A 21,261-nucleotide genomic window follows, 5' to 3' on the forward strand; every position below is an offset into this window, starting at 1 on the left:
GAAGAAGAACCCCATCCCCAACCTCTATCTATATTTGTTATCTTTGTCTTTAATTTCTTGTACAGCAAACAAAATTACACCTGTAATAGTGTTCCATCAAACAAACAGTAGTTGCATTCTATTAGTATGTTTTCAACCAGCTAAACTGTAACCTTCCCTAATGAGCCTTGGTTATAAATTACCAGCCTAGAGTCACTGTTATCTTGCATTTCTCCAGCATTTTCAGGATGGCTGTAGTCTTGAATTCCTATGGGAAAATGCTACATGGAAAGGCACGGTAAAACTCAGTAAAGTTAAAATGTCAGATTCTCAGTTGTAAGTTTTATGGCAATTTACTTATTTTATCTATATGAGGGCTGTACTGACAGGAATTGGTCTGATTTATACAAAATTTGGCAATAGATACTCATATTTATTTTTGAAACATGCATGGATCCTCCGACAAGAGGCACAGTATAAACAAACACACATGGGATTAGTGATAAAATATAAAAGTACTCTAGAAATTAATTAGGAAAATGGTTTTGCTTTTAGAATGTAAGGTACCAGTAAGAAAAAAAAAAGCCTTCCGTTTAAAAAGTACTTAGATATACAACCTTAGTAAAACTTTATTTAGTTCATACCTGAAAGGAAAAGCAACTTATAATCCATAACACAGTGCTGAATTTGTATTCTGGACAGCCATGGGCAAAAGCAAACTCAATGTATTCTCTTTGGAGAAAAACAAGCAGTAAACCAACAACTGAAAATGCTGAGACAATTAGGTTAATTCTGGTTACAATGATTATACAGTTAGCTAATTCAGACATGAAATCACTTTCATTTTTATTTAAATTGTGATTATTTAAATGCTGATTCAAATAATACAAAGCTTAACAACCCAGACATAAAAAGATCTAGCGGATTTATTTTTCAAATCATGCACTATCCACTAAGCCAGAAGCAAGAGAAAGCATTCGGCTAATGCACACTGCAGGAGATGTGTAAAAACGCCTACCTAAAGCAACTCTTGCAGCTGAAGCATCATAATTAATCCAGAAGGAAACCCAGGACAGGATAGTGATCAGAATAGAAGGCATGTAGGTCTGCAGAATGAAGTAACCAATGTTTCTCTTAAGTTTAAAGCTGAGAGACAGCCTTGGGTAGGCACCTAAAAGAGAATATTTGGTATGGCCATAATTTACTTGTATAAAGCCTGAAAACATTTTCCTGTCATTTTGATTTTATTGTTTTGCACAACATAGAGTACATGCAGAGTTGAAAGATCGTGTATAATCAGCTGCAGAATTTCTAGCAAGATTTGGGATTAAATAATCTTTTATTTCTAAGGGTACAAGGATGCTCTTGGTGCATCTCTTGTTAAGCATAATATTCAACAATCAACAGCCAAAATACATTTCTGAGCATCAAAACATAGAACTGCTTCTTCCCTGGAAAGCTGAGCTATGTGCTTACTTCAGTGTAACCCTTACTCTAACCTGCTCTCCAAGCAATGCAACCCTTGCCCTTTGTCACTGGACACCGGAAATAATTTTGTCCATGAAAGACCTGCTGAAATAGGTACCTAGACCTGACTATTCAGGTCCCATCTCTGCTTGGGTCTAAAGAATTTTTTTAATACAAATAACAGCTTTCTCAAGTAGGTAGAGAACATCATACAGTAATAGCCCGACCCAACACTTGTCTCTCTTGAATGAATTAATATTTCATTGAAATGTACCAGGTTGTTTTTGGTTTTGTTTGGTTGGGGCTTTTTGTTTTGGTTTTGATTTGGGTTGGTTTTTTAAATTGTTTTGTTTTGTTTTATTTTATGAAATCCAATTTTATTTTCTACTCCTCCTCACAAAGCATGTTTTGAGCCCTCAGAAAGTCATAAGCTTGCTAGCACAGGCCAAACCGCAAATCCTGTGTGGGAATAGCGGAAGAATGGCGAGGGGATCATTGTAAATACACTCAAGCGACTGCGGCAGGGCTGTAGAAAAAACACATACACCACGTTAACTGTTCTACTGACCTTGTGTGCTTGACAAATAGAACTTCTGTGTTAGATACCATGGGCCTGTGAGAAACTCTAAGGCACCTTATCATTATGCCTGAGATTCCTGCTTTGTAGTGAGAAAGAGCAGAGCGCACCAGGAGGCTGAGTCTGCTTGAAAACTTGAAATAGAGGTGAATGCAGCAGGCCCACGGATCTTCTGTCAGGGCTGAATTCTGCGTCTCCGCTTGTGTCACCTCAGCCCAGGAGCTTAGGTGCTGTTTCAGAGATCCCCCAATAGTGAGGTAACTAAAATAAATTTGCTCTTTGCAATTGCATTTGTGGCCTCTGGTTATTTCTCGTGACCTGCCTGCATTGGCTCACACACTGTGGAAGAAGAGTTTTTAAAGGTTTTACAGCAAAGACAAAATAATTAGTTTAATACATCCGCAGCTTAGCACAAGTAACATCTAGAAATAGCAAGAGAAAGGTTCTTAAGTTTACTACAGGCTGGGTTGCTTTTTGTTGGGTTTGGGGCTCTGAGGTGTATAAGTGGCTTAATCAGTTTTCATGGAAAAACATAATACAGCTTATTTGATTGAGCCTAAACACGACAGACTGCTATATCCTCTTCAGATGTTAATGAATGATGTTGTATACACTGTGAAAGCTGTAATAAAAACTGCTGATCTAATTTATTGCTGTTTCTAAAATTTTTGCTCAGATCCTGAACTGCACGTTGAGAATTACCCCATTTCTAAAGGTCTTCCCAGTGAATTCCCCTTTTAGCTTCCCCTTCACAAACCTGTAGAGAAAACAACATTCTTGGTGATAAGCTTGTAGTCTACAATGGAGAACTGTGGAAGTTCAATCTTTGTCACTCCTGTAACTGCATTATCACCCCCACGCCAGTAAAATTCAATGTCATCTGTGGTATAGCCATCTATAAAAACAGGAATAAACAGTTAAGACACATGTCTCTTCTGAAACGATGGAGAACAGCCCAGATAATTAATTCAGAAAATAACTTCAAGTATATTTCTAAAACTAAACTCTTAAGAACATAATAGGTACAACCATACAGACACACACAGGTAATTTGAAACAGAATTTCGAATGGCAATCCTAGGTGTATTTTAATCTTTGGTATTTTAAAGATACATTGTATCAACATATTAATAAAGGAAACTTTAAAAAACAAATTAAGACTACATGCATACCCTATACAGATAGTAATTGTACATTCAGCTTAAGGCAACTTCTGATCCCCAAGACTGGACAAAACAGTGCGGGTTTGCTGCAATCTCAGCCCCCGGGCTGAAATGTGAGCACTGGTGGCAGAAATGTGAGCTGGTGAGGCCCCAACCAAAAAATAAACAAATAAACAAACAAACAAAACCAAACCCAACACCCAACTAACAAACAAACAGACAGAACATGGTCACAGAGTCACAAAGCATATGCATGAAATACGAATCTGCGTTCACCAAATGGCAGCTGAACTGACTTGCACAGTCCAGAGATGGTAGGTAGAACTGATGAGTGGACATCAGAAATATATCTGCTACAAAACCAGGAAATATTATATTCATGAAGGCTTTTAGCCTTCTAAAGGCTTTTGTTGTTAAAAAAAATGGAAAAGCTAAAGAACAACTCAGAATAGTGACTATGAACTTTTAGGAAACTGACATAATAAAATGTTATATATTTGACATTAAGTTTTCACCCACAGTGAAAGGACAAAATCATATAATAAAAAAAAACATTTTAGACTGCTCAGCAGCATTTAATTTCAAGGAATAAAGCAGATAATGCATTTTTGGTAACCTAGAAACTATAAAACTGTTTCCATGCATTACTCTTTTTTTATAATCTATGTGTAATCCAGGTGCACAGCAGTAGCAGAAGGCGAGTGACTTTGGTAGTTACATTCTGATAGCATACTGATAGCAATTCCAGAATGCAAGACTCATTCTGTTTGTCATGGGGCTAGCAGCAAATCTAAAGCAGTTTGAGGGCAGAAAATGAAAAACTAATTTAATGAATCACAGCAATGTAATTCATTCAGGACAGATTTCGAACAGCTCATCAAAAATTCTAGATGGAACCTGCTTTTCTTTCAAAGCTGCTGACACTGACAGCATATCTGATAAGAAAAGAGAGTTTTTAAACATTTTTTTTGTGAAATAAGTTCTTCCTTAATATTTCCATTTACCCGAAAGTTTACTAGCTCTAGCTGATGACACCAACCAAAGGGAAAAACGAGGCTTGTATCTTCTAAATAAGCTTCAATAGTTAAGGGAGAAAAAGCTCTACAATGTGGAACACGGTATGCCTTTGACAAATCCACAATTTAAATTCACACCAACAAATCATCAATGATCACTTATTTGTTCCCCTACATACTTTCATTTCAACAAGAGGAGACTCAAAGGAATAAGTGAACATAATTTGGACTAATAACTGCCTATAATATCTAGCTTCCCTCCTCTGTTCAGACAGTACCATCAAAGAATTGGCTAAATTCCTCTAGACTCATTTTTGATGAAACAAAGAATCTCACAGATATCATAATATTTGCATTTATTGTATGTTAATTGTTCAGAGTCTAAAACTGAAAAGGAGCCAAAACCACTGCTATCTGTCAGCAGAAAGCCTATCCTTTGTATCAAACAAGCACTAACCATGACTCCACAATTATATTTAGGATTCCATAAAATCATTTAGATTGGAAAAGGTATTTAAGATCATCAAGTCCAACCATTAGCCTAGCACTGCAAAGAAATGCATCATAGTGATGTTTCTTACACACTTTGATAAGATGTATGTTCAAATCTGCATTTTTAATTATCAGAATTTATCAGCTTTTAATTTGTTTCATGAAGTTCAACATGTGATTACTTTTGCTTTTCTCTTGTTGCAACTTTGCATAGGAAAACCTTTAGCACCCGACGTAGAATTGTCTCAGATGAAATTTACAGCACAAAATTGTTGCACATCGACCAAGAGATACTGTATTTAGAGATACAGATAGTTTTAGGGCAATGATTTCTAATGGCTAAGCAAGGCATCCTTAGTTCAGCCAAGGCTGTTGTTATAACTGATTTTGAATTGCTCTATAGTATCGGTTAAATTATTTCCAGAGTAAAACTACAGATTTACCCAGGAGATTGGAATTGCTTTGTACTCACAAGGAAATAATGTATTTTGCTGCTTAATTATGATTTTCTGAGACTGTCTAATTATAAGTGAGCCTCCCTCCCTATCTCTCATTTATTCAATTAACCTTGTTATATTTCCTTCACAATATAAAGATAGCAAAAGGTACATGAAGAAAGAGCACAATACTTTGAAACTTACTTTCCTTCCAAAATGACCTGAAATACTGAGGCACTTTTAAGCATTGAGTGTTTTAAGAAATGAGGAATACTTCTACTTAGTCACGTAAATGAGATTACCATAGTTTCTGAACTAACAGACCTGAGCTGTGAAATACAACATAAAAACCTTTGACCATATGCTGTAATATTTAATTTAGCTTTTCTAAATTCATTATTTCTTGTGGTGAAAGTTTCTACCAGGTTCTAGCTCTTACACTGTTAATGTAACATCTTGGTAACTCCTCTCCTCCTCCCTGGGCTGTGGGTGTGAACGTCTCACCCTGCCCGGCCCCATCCTTTGGTTCTCCAGTGGATACCTGTAGAAGCTGTATTCCAGCAGACAGACTTTGTTTTTGCAAATCGTTACTTACCACCTAAATCCACTAATAGCAACACCTGTTGTCACATTCCCAAATGCTGGTGGAAAGAATCATCACACCTATTGCTGTACCTTCTCGCAGTGGAGAAGAAGTTGTTTGACAGGGAGGCAAATTACTGTTAACACTGCAGCACTGGCTGTTGACGAGTTGTTTCTACTCTCTGCAGGATACCAGATTTTAAGTACCGCTATATCTGCTTCATTTGCTTTAAAAGGAACTTTTCCAGGAAGATAGTGGTACATGGATGGAGGTCATTAACGACTGTGCTCATGGCAAGACAGGCCCACTTCAATAAGACATTTAAAGGGAACACATTTGTCTCAGTATTTGTGCGAAGCACAAATCCCTCATTCAGTTCAGTAAGTTCTTTGGTCATTTTTCCAAGGGTTACACGGTATGAGGAATCTGTGCAGATTCTGCAGACCTGAAATTCATCAGGTTATCATGGTATCTTTAACTCTTCTGGTTACAAGTGTATCTTCAGAAAAGAGGCAGACAGCTTACGTATGTTTCCTTGTCTATCACCACTTCGTATTTGTCAGGTCTCACTCTAGCCTTTCAGAGAGAAAAAGAAAATCTAAAAACATAGAAAAATTAATAAATTGGCTGATCTTGAGATGGAAAAGCAAATATATATTATGAAAAATATTAAAGGACATCCTTAGAGAGTTTAGAAAGAATGATATTACATTCCTTGTTGTGAGGGTTCACTCTTAACTTTGTGATACTGAGTTTTGCTGGTTGTGTCTCAAATCTACCCTTTCCTTGAACAGGAGATGCCAGAATCTAAGACCATTTACTGAAGTCAGTGGGATTAATCAAGGTAAGTTATTTACTTTTGAAGTAATTTAACCATTAAACTTCATAACTAACAAATCCATCCTTTCTTTTTCTTTCCAACAAATGAATTTAAAAATACGTTACAACAAGGAAAAATCCACTTTTTTACGTAAGAGAAAATATGTTTTATAAAAAGTCCAAATGGCTCTTTATTTTATTTTTTGGAACATCTATTAGTAGAACTTTTCTGCCCAACTGCCCATACATGGTTTGGCCTTGAACTGTCTAATTGTACCAAGTTTAATGCAGGAAAGAACTCCAGGGTTTCTGTTCCAGCAGACTGCTGAATGCACCAGCATTCTCACAGCCTTAATACTAAACAAATATCGACAACTACTTGAGGAGAGCTGAACTCCTTTGAAAATCTCTCTCAAAAGTTTAAACCAAAGATTCCAAATTATTCAGCTCTGGGCTGCTTTGGGGACACCGTGCAGCTCCATGCTGCATACCGCACTTACACCAGGGAAATGTGACGCTGAGACTTGGACACTGAATGACAAGACTTGTTAGCAGGTATGCAAAAGAATTTCAGGAAGTCTCTTCAAGCTTTCATTAAAATACTTCTTCCTCTTTCCAAGAAAGTTAAATCCTTCTATTCATTTCATAACATGGAGAAGGGGAGAAAATAACATTATAGTCATCTGCAAATGAATGCTATTGTGTACTGGAAAAGCACCCAAATGTAATTCAATATAAGTCTAATATCCACAAAACATCGGCCAGAAGAGAGAATGGGTCTATTCATGTATCTAGCGAATGTTTTACAGATACCTGTGGCTATAATGAACTCCATCTGCAGGTATCCAAGACTCAAAACAACTCTACTTACAAGTTAAAATTATTTAAAGACCAATTTAAAATCATAAAAGGAACTCTAGAAAGATTCATCTGTATCTTTTGACAAGAAAAAGGCAGAGTTAATGAATGTCAGCTCAATGTTTCTAACATTATCAGTCAGTAACATAGAAAGTAAAGCATACTAAGCCCAAAAATGCTGCAAGCCATTTTTGCAAGAATCTGAGGTCAGCACAAAACACTATTTGATTTAGATTGTAAAAGACCTGTTATTTTACTATACATTAAATTGTTTGTTAGCACTGCTACCAGAACAGAGAATCTGATTGATTGCTTTTTCCTAAATCGTCTATATATCAGCAGCAGCACAATTTACATCACATTCAGAAAGTTCCATTTCTCATTTCTGTCATGCATCACACATCGGCAGTCAACCAGATCAATATATTGTCCTGGTAATATGGCACCAGTCCCAAGGAAAGCAAAGAATTCTCGACTCCCATTAACATGAAGAGGGAGTTCATCATTGCCTGTACTCCAAGAAATGACAGAAGATGAAGCACTGCAGAAGAAAAATAAGCAACTACTAGAACATAAAATAACCTCTTCATACAGAAACTACAAAGAAACATATTTTTCCCAGTCTGTCTAAGACAAGTCAAAATGTGTAATTCTTTAAATACAAACGACCTAAAATGAAAGCAGTACTATTACTGGCTGAGCTTGAGGATATTTAGACACAACCTAGTTACTAGAAACACCACATGACAGACAAAAAGAAGCCGACTTCTCTAAAATCTCAGAATTGGTCAGTAGGATTCATTGCCTCACAATGTTTTTGTTTGTACATGACAGCTGGGCTATATTTTTGATTGATATATAGATTCACATACACTTCTACACTGTGCACACCATGTAGGAATTGAAGTGGTTCATATTACTAATACTATGGTAGCATAGACTAAACACATTTGTTGACCTGAGAAAAAAATAATGACATAAACATGGAAAACAGTAAAAATGTGGCTAAAACACAGAGACAATTCTGAAGCTGTACATTAACCTCATTCTGCTCTGAACCATTGTCAAATTGTCTGAGTATGGCTGGAATGGCATTGGACAACACATGTACCCCAGCAGCATCACAGCTGAGCTCAGGAGAAATCCTTCCATTTTAACAGTGACACGAAAGCATCCTGTTGGGAACTGGCTTAATCCTAACTCCATCTGCTCAAGCTTATCCAAAAAAGTGTCCTTCTAATTACATTTTCTATCAGTCATTCTAGATGTCATCAACATGGAAGTACGACGTAGCACAATTTGGTCAATGCAACAAGATTTTTGCTCCAGCAGGTCCGGAGGCTCAGTGAAAGCTGGCATTGCACAATCTTCCCCATCACCCAAAGTATTTGTGTTTTGCTCACAAATACAAAACACATGAGAACTCCACTTACAGCAGGTTCTGGAATTAAATACTATCATAAAAGAATCATTTACAAGATGAATAGCACTTATATTTTGAAGAATGATATAGTTGCATTATACACATGGTATGTTTGAAAAAAAAAAAATCACAAAATTACTTTACAATATACAAAAGTCTATGGACTCATAGTAGGGAATGAGTGTCAAGATACTTAATCTCTCCTATCTCTGCTGCTATTGACTGGATTTTCTCTGCCAAGCCACTCATGATATAGTAGATTGCCAAAATTAAATAGAGAGAATTAATGAATATATCTATAGCAGACTGCAAGTTTTGATTAAGAATATGCAAAATAGTATCTGCTGACAGTCTTATACATGTTAATACCATAGACTATCAGACTAACTGAGACACTGGACACATACAGGCCCTGTACAATGAGATGAATGCTACACAGAAACATAAAGCAAATGGTTAATCCTGTTTACAGAAGAGATCATGGAACACCTTTAGCAGCAATATCTATGCATTTTATTTATTTTTAAACACAGAACCACCAACTTCTCCTTTTTCAATAATTTATTCAGCAGTTTAGCATTTGCACAACGCAAACAGCAAAATTACCTACAAAATCCCAAGTTACATGCTGTCCTGGTTTTGTTAAAAACAAGTTTCTCTTTTAGTGAATTTGCCTGTCAGCTAAAGCTTTCATATTAATTGCATTTTCCTGGAGAACCAGACACATGTTTTGGTAAACCTAGCAATGGAATGCAAACTTATTGATAAGCATGGATAGACATCTCGCAAGAGGGCCAACTAGAAACCGGTGACCAAGAAACTGACCAACTGTGTATAACATTCCATTCACGTGAATACTTCATATAAAGTGGGAGATCACGAGGATCTCATCCCTTTTTCCCTTCCGCTTATGGTCGACATTAGGAGAGGACCTTGCTAGTCGTCCCTGCGAACTAAGGCTTAGTGAGAGACTGAATCCAGCTCCGGTTGGCTGCAGGGTCCAATCCAGGACTTCGGGTGCCGGCTCTGCAGTTACTGGGACTTTCAAGATTGGTTTTGTATATTTTGTATTATTTTCTCTATTCTTATCAGTAGCATTAGTAAAACATCTTTAATTTTTCCAACTCTCTTCCCTCTGTCCTTCTTTCCCTCCTGATCGCCTGTCCTGAGTGGGAAGGAGGGAGAGGGAGGGGCAAAAGGGGGAGTGGGGGGGAGGAGGTTAATAATACATCTGCCAGGGTTTTATTGTCACCCTGCAATCTAAACCCTCGACACATGCAAAGCATATTTTAAAATTCTGAAACCCCTCACAACACTCAAACTTGGTTCACTGCGTTACTTTATTCATCACCATCCACTTATTAATTTAAAAACATAGCCAGGCAGAATAAGCAAGAAGTGTTTCTTTGAATTTGCAGAGATCTTCAAAGCTGAGGAAAATACAAGTCACCATACACTGAAATCAATGGGGTATTATAAAGGAGAGAAGGAAAGTCAGAGTTTGTGTACTGCTGAACCCATTCGGCATCAGAGAAACTGGAAAAAGCACATCATGCTTGTATTGTTTCTCTCTCCTCTTTCTCCCCTCTCCCCTCCTCCCAATTCTGTTCTGCATAAAACATTAAAATTCTTTTTACATTTCAGTTCAACAACTTTTTCCCCTAAGGCTCCGAGGATTTGGATACAAAAGAGGATGTACAATTTTCTGACTACAGTGAAACTCAATTGATTTTTAGATTAAGTTGGTAAATGTCTCCAAATATAATCATCTCCAAGTTGTATAAAAGAGATTGTGAGGTGGGGAGAAGAAAGAAGGGAAGAAGGAAAAGTGAGCCATAATTACCATAGGACAGCACAGGGCTATTAAAAAAAGGAGTTTTGATGGACAAGTGAAATTACAAAATTGATTCCTGGGCTCACAGTAGGATTTTCATGGCAGAGCGGAGTTTAATTTTCATGTAGGCACTCTAGGCTGATTCTTGCTTATGGTAAGACCGGTAACACGTAGAAGAGGTGTCCTGGTGCAACCTGTTAAAAGTCATCGCTGTTTTTTTTTTCTAAATAATTCAATGAAAATCATTTGTACTTTAGGGCACTTGCTGCAAAATGCTTTCATAAGTAAATTTCCACTGTTACAATACTTCTAGGAAAAGAAAGAGAGATTAGAAACAGATAGGGAAACTGTATCAGTACAATAAAATTTAAAAACGTTCTAGTTCCCAGAACTTGGCAATTTCTTGCAATCTTTCGGCTTCCACAAGCTCAGCTTCTGCCACCAGTATGAATGATCTAAAAAGTTACTCGATTCAACGCCGTGGAGATCTTGCAAGTTTAAGTGCTCCCCACATAACAGAGATGAGTGTATACAACTGAGCCATGCCTGGTGATATGAAGATAATGATGCCTAATTAGCCCAATGCAGGTGCCACATCATCAGAAATATCTTCTTCCTGACACTCCAGCAACAACTGGGCACCACACAATCTTCACAGTGGCACTTTCTGTGTAGCTTAGACTACATATCTTTCCCAGATCACATGCAAGAATGCTCTTCATCTTTTTCTTCTGATCTCCATCATTCGTGTTTGATGTTTCCTGAAGACCAAGTGCTATGTTTATGTCCCAGAACACAATAATGTATAATACATCTGGTCCTGTTTTATTTATTTAAATGTCTAAACTTCAGGGATTTCCATCACTATTGAAATTGCATGTCTGAAAACCATACACATTTTTTAAAGTACCTAGAAACATCCTATCCCAAAGTTCTGCCAAAGCCTATCCAACCCACTTCATTTAGCAGAAGACCTCTTCTGACGACAAAGTTGCCAGTTGTGAGCACGGATTAAGTCTGAATCATGTCTGAAGGGGAATTTTGCACAGCATGGCTGACATTAAGAAATGTTATGTGAAGAAAACATGTTATAACAAATGTTATGTGGCGACTGTTGCCAACACAAAGATAGCACTAAACGTAATTCTCACTTCCACTAATAGCAAAATAAAGAAAAAAAAAAATCCATCAATCTGTAAATTTCAAAAAACAGGTTAGTATACGTCACAGTTCTACAGTAACATTTATTAATACCCTGTTGAACATATTACATTAAAAAGGAGCTCCAGAACACACAAGTAACTATATTAAACATCATAAGATACTTTTTAAGGGGAGAGGGATGGGAGGAAGAAGAACAAACAAAACCAAACAAACAAAAAAAAACCCCTTATTTTAATTTGTTATTAAAAGAAGACTATGGTAAAATACTGGGAAATTGAATATTAAGAAGCCCAGGATAATTGTCTATTTTCTTGAAGCTTAATATTATTGTCAGCTATACAGAAGAACCAGGAAATTTGCTTTCACTTCTTATAAGAGTAGATCTTCAGAGACACAGTAGGAAATTGCAAGATGTAACCATGAGGATGACATCAATCATTGCTGAGAAAAGCAACATTTAGGCAGGAATAACAAATTGCTATTTAAATGTGAACTGCAGCTGATGTAAATATGATAAAAATGAATTAATCAATTCTTTAGCAATCTATTTCAATGTCATTAAATCACAAAATGAAGAGAAATCAAGTGAAAATAACCATTTTGAAAAGACAATGGCAATCAGGTATAAGCAGACAATATGCTTTTTTTTTTTCAGTTATCTAGAAAGTGAAAATATAAGGTATTTATTATGTTTCAAGACTTAAGATGTTACTGTATCAGTCAACTATTTTCTTCCACACTTAAATCAATGAAATCAAGTCAAAAATTTAAATAAAAATAATAAATATCTACAGTACCACACTTCAGCATTGCAAATTGCTTACAGAAAAACAATGATTGTTTCACCTAGCTCACAAGATTTAACCTTCATAAGAAACAAAGCACATGTCCCATGAAGCAGGACTGTGGTATACATGTTGAAGTACTAACTCAGAACGCCAAGAAGCTACTCAAGCCCTACGTGAACCTTTCACCATGCCCAAAAACCTCCAATGTATAAAGGATTACATTTAAGTGCATATATTTAATATACAGGGCTAAAAATTTTCACCTGAAGAAACTTCAGCAAATGAATCATGCCTCTCTTAGATATTAACTGGATCATTATATAAAATCCATGAATAAACAGATGGACAAGAGCTCTGTTTGACTGTGATACTTTCAGTGGATTTGTGCAGTGTTCTGTTGTTTCCTAAGGGACTGAATAAATAAACATGTATAGTATAAAAAAAAGAATCAACTTTTAAAAAATCTACAGTACATTTTTTTCCAAAGCAGTACATTACAATTTGATAATGTGATTAACCATAGTGAGGCCAACATTATGCATGAAAAGTCAGCCACAGCTGTTTTGAATGAGCAGAAGGAAGCCACAAACACCTGAGATAGTAAATACCATCATTTTGGTCCTGTGCTATTATCCTGGCCTTTTGCTTCTGTTGACAGTACATTTCCTCAACCAAGACCATTCAGAAGACCTGCCAGTACCTTGAATATAATTAGCCTCTTTCAGCCTCTCCTTAGTCTTCACTTGGCAAAGTTTCTTGTGCCATGCTTGTGTGTATCTGAGGAAATTAATTCGGTGATCTCTAACTTGCAGATTTGAGAAAATATCTGTATTAGTAAGGACACACTTGCAAAACAGCCAAAAATGGAGTAGATTTTGCATGGGTTGTCTCATCAACCAAAGAATTAAATCTGAAGTCTCTTATGTGTTTTTAAATGAGGCATATTTGTAAGATGCAATTTGAAAGTACTGCTATCTTTTTGCATAATATTAAAGATGCAACTTGGGTGCAGAGGGAACAATTTTTTCATAGAGTCACAGAATAGTTTGGGTTGAAGGGACCTTCACAGCTCATCCAGTGCCACCCCTGCCACGAGCAGGGACATCTTCACCAGCTCAGGTTGCTCAGAGCCCCGTCCAGCCTGGCCTGGGATGTCTCCAGGGATGGGGCATCCACCACCTCTCTGGGCAACCTGGGCCAGTGTTTTAGTACCCTGCTTGCAAAAAATTTCTTCCTCATGTCTGGCCTGAATCTCCCCTCCTTTAGTTACAAAACATCATACTTTGTCCTATCATAATAGGCCCTGCTAAAACGTCTGGTTTTGTACTTTGATGCAAATATATAGTCCATTTCTGAACTGCATGCCAAACACATAGTTTTGAAGACTGTTGGAAACGTCCTAAACCCCAGCTTTTTGTGTAAAACTGAAAACTATTTCTGATGTTTGAAAACAACCATTAGCAACTGTCTTGTACTCTTGAGCAGGCCATGTTTCCAGGAAAAGCACTTTTATACTAAAACGTACATCCACACTGAGTAAATGACAAATTATTTTCTCTTCCTACCCTTTAATAAAGACAAAGATCATGTGGGGAAAACAAATACTCACATTTGCACCCTACCATCGATTTAATCACTGCAACCTGTACACATTTTCACGTTTTCATCGGATCCCTACCCTTTAATTTTATTTGGCTACATTAACTTGAAATTTATGCAGAGGAAAATCGGTGTCCAAAACAATTATATATGTTGTGGAAATTATGAAGGAGTTCAGATATTAAATATTGTTTTCTTACAGGTAAATAAGTCTCCCAATTTTCTTACTTAAGAGAAGCCTTAATTGAAAGACTAAATATGTTGGACTTTTGCCCTTTTATCTGATTTAAGAGTTGGTCTTTTCAAAACTGGAAATAGAAGTCATGGGTATATGCAAAGAAATGAATAAGTAAAGCATCATCTACGTAAGCTCAATTTTTTATACTTATAACATTTGGACTCACATATCTAAGTTCCCCACAACTCACTAATCAGCCTACATTTTGAATGCTGTTGTACAATTTAAAAGAAAAAAAGAAAAAAAAAGAGGAAAAATGAACAACATCTGGCAACCTTCACACTTATAAAACTACATTAATACCCCACTCTGCTTGATTATTCCATAGCTGTATTAAAAATCCAAGGCCACAAGCAGAAAAATGTAATTTGTAGAAGAAAGCCCTGCAGTCTGGCGTCTGTGCATTTGTTCAGTTTAGAAAAATATTTATTCATTAAGATATGTCAGCTTGCAATGCAGTGTGAGGCAATGCTCTGGAATATTATTCTGTCTTTACCTGCAGTATTCATGATGTCATGATATCTAAACCACTTCTCCTTTAAGTAAATATCTGGATATGAAAGAATAGAAACATTGCTCTCAGTGACTGTCCAACAACAATATGCTAAAAACTGCTATTGATAAGAACTAGACATCATTAGAACATTAAAAAAACAAGCGGTTTACACATGTAGAATTAAGGTTGGTTTTGGACACTTAATTGAGCTTGCAAAAATTAATTTTCTTTTAGCAATGACTATACAGATTTGGGAATTCTTTCTTAATATATTTTTGTATCTGGATAAGTCCTCTTTCTTCTAAAAGCTTTTTCAAGGATAATTACATGTACCTTTGTTGTGGAGAACTGTTTATACAGTATCATGTGAATGAAGTTTTTAGGAATACTTATTAAAGATCCTGATTTTGTTAGAACTACAACAGTATTTCCTTAAAATTGCAATAGACCTGTAACATTTCTACACGTCCTTCACACTGCCTGGTTGGTATCAAAAAGCACATTACTGACTTCTCTAAGTATTTTGGTGGGAGCTGCTTGCCTCAAAGCTCAGAGGACTTTCCTGTAGGAAATTCTGTTGTGACACCTATATCAGAAAAGACAGCACAGGTTTGTTGGCAGTATCCCAGCTACCTTCCTAGGATGCTGAAAGAGGCGAGAATAAATTCTTTTGACACACAACCCTCCAGGTTGTAGAAACAGTATACAAAAAAAAAAATCATTTGGCCAGGTAACAAGATGCTAATGGTTGTGGATAGGTATGCACAAGGTAGCAGGACATGGAAGTCTTTTAACAGGACATGGGACAAGGCCAAAGAAGAAGAAAGAAATCTACTTCAGCTCTCTGCATTTGATTGGCACAGAAGACTGTGACCCTGGAGAGTATCAAATTAAGCAGCCACCTCCTGTGAAATCCATGGCAGAAGCAACCTCCTTTCACATTTTCCTCCTGAGTTCACTTACTCTAGTTTAGCTTAAAGCTTTGGCTTTTATGTAATACAAAGCCATGCTCAATCCTCTATATGTAACACCCTGTTTTACTTGGTAGCCTGTATGCCCCTCTGGCTTGCACTGACGTTACCAGGTACCATACCAAGATGACTTCATGACTGCATTCCACATTTCAGAAGTTTTTAAGTTAACAAAATTATCTATAACTTTTCTAACATTCACTTTTCTTCTGAGTAGCAACTCCAGGCATCGCTCGAGGCTATGCCTATTTCTCGAAGCAGATACGACTGAGACAAGATAATGCGAACCCTTAAAGGAACTTTTTCATGCAAGTAGATTTTAACACACTCGGTTGACTTTTATTCTGTTTTCCTCTAGCTTGGTATCGTAACTGTGTCAATATGCAAATATGTATTACATAAGGTTGCCTCTTGGGCTAGAAAAGCAGCATATCTGCATGTAAATGTTCATTAAAAAGAATCCAGTACAATATTCTAACATACATAAAAGAGAATCGGCCTCATATAAAGAAGTTAGAGCGCTACATCTCTATGCTTAGAGCCCCATGTGGACTGCACCTCTCTCAGGCCTTTGAAATAAATACCCTTCTTCAAAAAAATGAAGAGAAAAACACATGAATAATACAAAAATGTATAATACACAATGCAGCAACAGAAAATGCTATTATTAATACTTCATAATCACTATATTTTTCTGACACTTGAAACTGCAAAGATGGATTCTTAAAGGAATCATGACTCAAATTCCAAACTATTAAAAAGCAATTTGACAATATTTTTTTCACATGAGCCTACCATATTCCACACCTCTGCTTGTGTGTTCCCTACTCAAACTGCCTTCTTCCCTGTACAGTGACATTCCTAGCATATCTTTGCAACCCAAGGCATCACACATCAGTATCTACATTTATATTCCTATTTTCTAACTTTGTCCTTCCATTGGAAAGTGTTATCCTGTACATGTCTGAGGGATTCAGGAATTGGGAAATTGTTATTTGCAGGGAACACATTGCTTCTGTGTCGAAGCAAGAAGCTTAAAGTACAGTGAGCTCTGTTACTGTAAACATGAAAATTGGATTCCTCCCCCGCTCTGTAGCATCCTCGGTCTCCAGGAGGCTGTCATGGCTTAGGAGCACATCACATCAGTGCTGCAGGTATCTAACAACCACCTTGTCAACATGTTTATTAAGCCATTGTCTTATCTGTGGTGCTCCCAATTTTGTACAATATTTGAATTACTTCAGCAGTCTGTTTGTGTTACAAGTACTTATATGCTGTAGTATTTTTTTAGGAAATATTTTAGTACTACTATTGTATAAGGTAAATATTTATCCAAACCTTTGAATGAAAGGCCTCTTTTGTAGCAAAGAATAAATGTGTCTTTGGGAGGCAGTGAGTTAAGATATCAACCCGTCTCATTAGAGTTTTATCATGTCATTTTGTCAGAAGTTAGAAGTTGGAATACTGAAGAGCTGAACTGTCCCAAGTGGCTTTTAAAAGCCACTTTGACTTGAAACGTCTCATGGAGCTGATAGATGAGTGGAAAGGCTGCAAACCCAATGTTTTCCTAGGCACAGGCTCTGTAATTATATCCAGCCTGTGTGTACAGTGATAAAATGGCTAAGAAACACTTTATTACCTTCCCTGTTCCAAGCACTCATATATAAACACAGACTGAGTCCGATTCTTGCTTTGTAAAGTACTGAAACAAAAAACATTGCCAAGTAAAAGTGGCAGAATAGGAGATTTTCTTCAAGGAAACCAAAAACCAACCAGGTCTGCAAACTCAGCAGTGTTTAGAAAAAGTCAGTAAAGATATATACAAAAACAAAACTAAAAGGGCTAAAGTGAAATAGCCCTTACTGGAGGACCACACAGGCTAGACTCTGCATTTTGATGAAACTGTTTGCCATAAACAATAGTAAACACTATCCTAGTAAGTACCACAAAAATAAATGCATATGAACATAAAGGAGAGGGTCATCCCCAACCCCAGAAAAAACAAAACACCTGAATATATTCCAGTGGTCACAAGCACGGTAAATACGAGAAGTCTCGGAGCAGGATGGTGAGGATACAGTCCTGAGCTGTGAGCTGTTCATATATACACAGCCTCTGCATCTCAGGCACACCCCAAATTCCCCCTGAAACCTTACTGTACATATCACTGAAGATCACCCATTAAATAAACTTCCAGTATCAGAAAAGCAATAATAAAATAGATCAACACCTGTAAAACACATGCTAGGTGAAAGAGGAGAAGAAAGCCTAATGATATTAAATACTAAGTGGATGGTAATTTAACTGTAACTTTCCTTCCAAGTTTTGTTGGTTTGATTTTTGGATGAAATGGCATACATATGTGGCAACCTGCCAGCTTAATCAGAATAAATAAAATTAAAGTCTGTAGTGAACTGATCAAATTGTTGTTCCCTTCACTAACCCAAATGTATTCATGACCCTGTTCATTATAACTATTTGATGCATCATTAAAAAGGAAAATAACACTATATTGTTAACATTTTTTGTAGGATCATCAGTGTACTTGGAATAAGGTTGATAGTTGAAGAAATGCAGTTAACATAATACCAACATTCAAAGAGCCCATTGGCAAACTAGCAAGCAAACCGTTAAAAACCAGCAGAATACAGGACAAAAAGAAATGGAGATTTTTCTGAAAACAAATGTAAAAATGTCTATATTTTTTAAATATCCAGATTTTGAAATGTTTAACCAGCCTAAATAGCAGAGTATGAATATAAGGTATAATGCATAGAACTATGCATATAAACATACACCTAACTAAAGACATTCTCTACATAACTTTAATATCAAGTATATCAAGAAAGATTCCATATAAATAACAATGAATATCAGGAAGAAAGAACAGGAAATCACCACACTGTCATATTTGTTCTACTTGATAATGGCAAAATTCCTGAGCACTTACATCTGAACTGCATATTCAGGAATGATACCTTCTTTGAAAAAAGAAAGTTCACTGACTTTGTTGAGAAAAATCTTTTAAGTGTGTGCTATGTTACCATGAACAGACATATCTGAAGTTGCACTTATATCATCTGTGTGGTGCGGAGTCACAATATTTCAGAGTCATTGGTAACTCAGAAACCGCAGTAAGAAGTTTTCTGAGAAAGGATCACAAAACCAGTGGCAGATGCTCAGCTGGTGTTGATTGTCAATAGTCATGGGGGCTTACACCTGTTGAGGATCCATCAAGAGACATTTTTCAGCCCAGAAAGGTGATGGAAAGAATGTCAGGTTAACACTGGCTACTTGTTTTCCATTGCTTTTACCATCATGGCAATGCTAGACAACATTAGAAACTCCATCATGTGAAAAACGGCATTATGAACAGAAAATTCCAGTTTAGAAAGGCTAGAAGTATTTCAGTACTTCAGTTACAGGAAGGCAAAAAAATCAAATCAAATCTGAAAAAAAAAAAAAAAAAAAAAAAAAAAAGAGAAAGTATTTCACCAAAGAAAGGCCCTTCTTAAAAAGGCAAATTAATTACAAGCATATTTTGAAAAAAAAAAAAGGGAAACAATTTTGCTTTCAAGCTGTCTGCCCTAACTTCAGCTTTAGTGGACTAGGAAGTGTTTATGGTTCTATTATTACCCAAATCCACTTCAAGTATATACTTCAGCTATATACAAATTAATTCAAAGTGCTAAATTGTAAATGATCTAAAGTGTGCAGAAAAACAATTTTTGGTAGCATACTTCCAAAATATGTCTGCCTCATGAGAGCAATGTTTCAGTTTAGTTCATTTTATAATTTGTCTTTATACTATAATCTCTTTTAAAATCAGTTCTCAATATGGATGAAACTGAGTTTTTTTGAAGACAACAGAAACACTTTACAGTTCTACTTGTATATTCCCTTGAGACAATTCTCTAACACAGTTTTCAGCCAAATAACATAACTGAGAAGACCAGGGGAAACCAAGAATGAGCTTTTTTGATGAAGATTTAATGAATTGTAGAAACCAGTATTAATAAATTTTAAATCACTTCACAAATGATAAGACACTGTATTAGCAGATAAGGAGTATGTCACCTACCAATTAAATGCAGCCATTAAATAGCACAAAGCAGCTTCACACAACAATTTATGGCATATATTAAGGAATACAAAATCCAATTAAAATTTCAGGGGGAATTTAGCAGGGCAGAATTTAATTAGCAAAGATAGAATTTTGCCAGGAGACTGTGGCTAACACCTGTTCTAAAGTGTAAAGTGACAAGGAATATGTAGTAACAAACGTTTGGACCATAATTTATGTTACATTTGCTAGACAGCTCCTCTAGTCGCATTTAGATTCTTGTTTCCCTTCGACTGAGAGCAGCATCACTACCTCAGTTACTCGTGCTGCCTACAGAAGTCCCCATCTCATTTCAAAATCCTAATCCAACCTAATCAATACTGTCAAAACACTGAAAGATGTTTATTTTCATATTTCTGCACACAGTTTAAATCCCACTTACTAGCGTATTTTCCCTACTCTCTATAAATAGCTACACTGCTCTCTATAAGCTGTTGTGAGTGGCCACAGGGATAAGATGGTTGTGTTTACACCATGTGGCAAGCGGGCAAGTGGTGTCACAAACTATCCTAAGGTCTTACTCCCTTTGGAAGAAAATAAGGTCAAACAGGCAGGGAGGATGATGAGTGGATGAAATTGGCTTCCTCATTGGGATATAACTGGGATGCACAGTCAAAAGGACCTTCTAAGCAATGCACAACCACAGTGAGTCAGTTCCATTTTATTTTTGAAGTTCACTTGATCTGAGACTTTCTTCAATCCCACCATGTATCTTTTGCATGCTCAAAATAGTAATTAGAACATTGTTTTATTAATACTTAGAGGTATTAAAACACCTCCTGGAATACAGATGACTGATGTTTATAAGTGTTCCCAACAGTGAAATGAAACAAATCCTGAATGGAATAATCATCACTCTTTTTTTTATTGCTTTGGTATTTTTTACCTGCTTAGGAGAAAGCTGATATTTGCTTTGATATGTATGCACAACATCCATGGAAACATACCCTTCATTCAGAATTTTAGAAGTGATTTCTAAAAAGGTCTAAGAATTGCATTTTCTAAATCTTGTAAATTATTACAGTTACCAACGTCATGAATTAAAATCCAAATTCAGCTCTATTATCTTAAATGATTGCAGTTAATGCTTTTCCTCTAGATCCACTGGCAACTTCATCAGCATTAACAGCAAGTCACTAGACTACCTCACTGCTGAAAAGATGAAGTCATAGATTCAGCCATTCATTATATCCATCAGCATTATGAGTTAAAATCCTATCCTATTAATGACAAA

At 36.4% G+C, this 21,261-nt stretch overlaps 1 protein-coding gene across 6 annotated transcripts in view; it reads right to left on the bottom strand.

Moving 5' to 3' along the window:
- GABRB2 (gamma-aminobutyric acid type A receptor subunit beta2) overlaps positions 1-21,261 on the bottom strand; it is a 148,599-nt gene that overhangs the window by 22,946 nt on the left and 104,392 nt on the right. For 5 of the 6 annotated variants that reach the window (XM_065030057.1, XM_065030059.1, XM_021289135.2 and 2 more), the window contains 2 exons: positions 2,781-2,918; positions 998-1,150 (listed from right to left, as the gene is read on the bottom strand). In XM_065030057.1, coding sequence (XP_064886129.1) covers positions 998-1,150; positions 2,781-2,918 — 291 coding nt within the window. The remainder of the gene's footprint in view (positions 1-997; positions 1,151-2,780; positions 2,919-21,261) is intronic. The other variant, XM_065030060.1, reaches the window with a different exon arrangement.

Source organism: Columba livia, chromosome 14 (genome assembly GCF_036013475.1).
Source record: "Columba livia isolate bColLiv1 breed racing homer chromosome 14, bColLiv1.pat.W.v2, whole genome shotgun sequence".
Lineage (NCBI taxonomy): Eukaryota > Metazoa > Chordata > Aves > Columbiformes > Columbidae > Columba > Columba livia.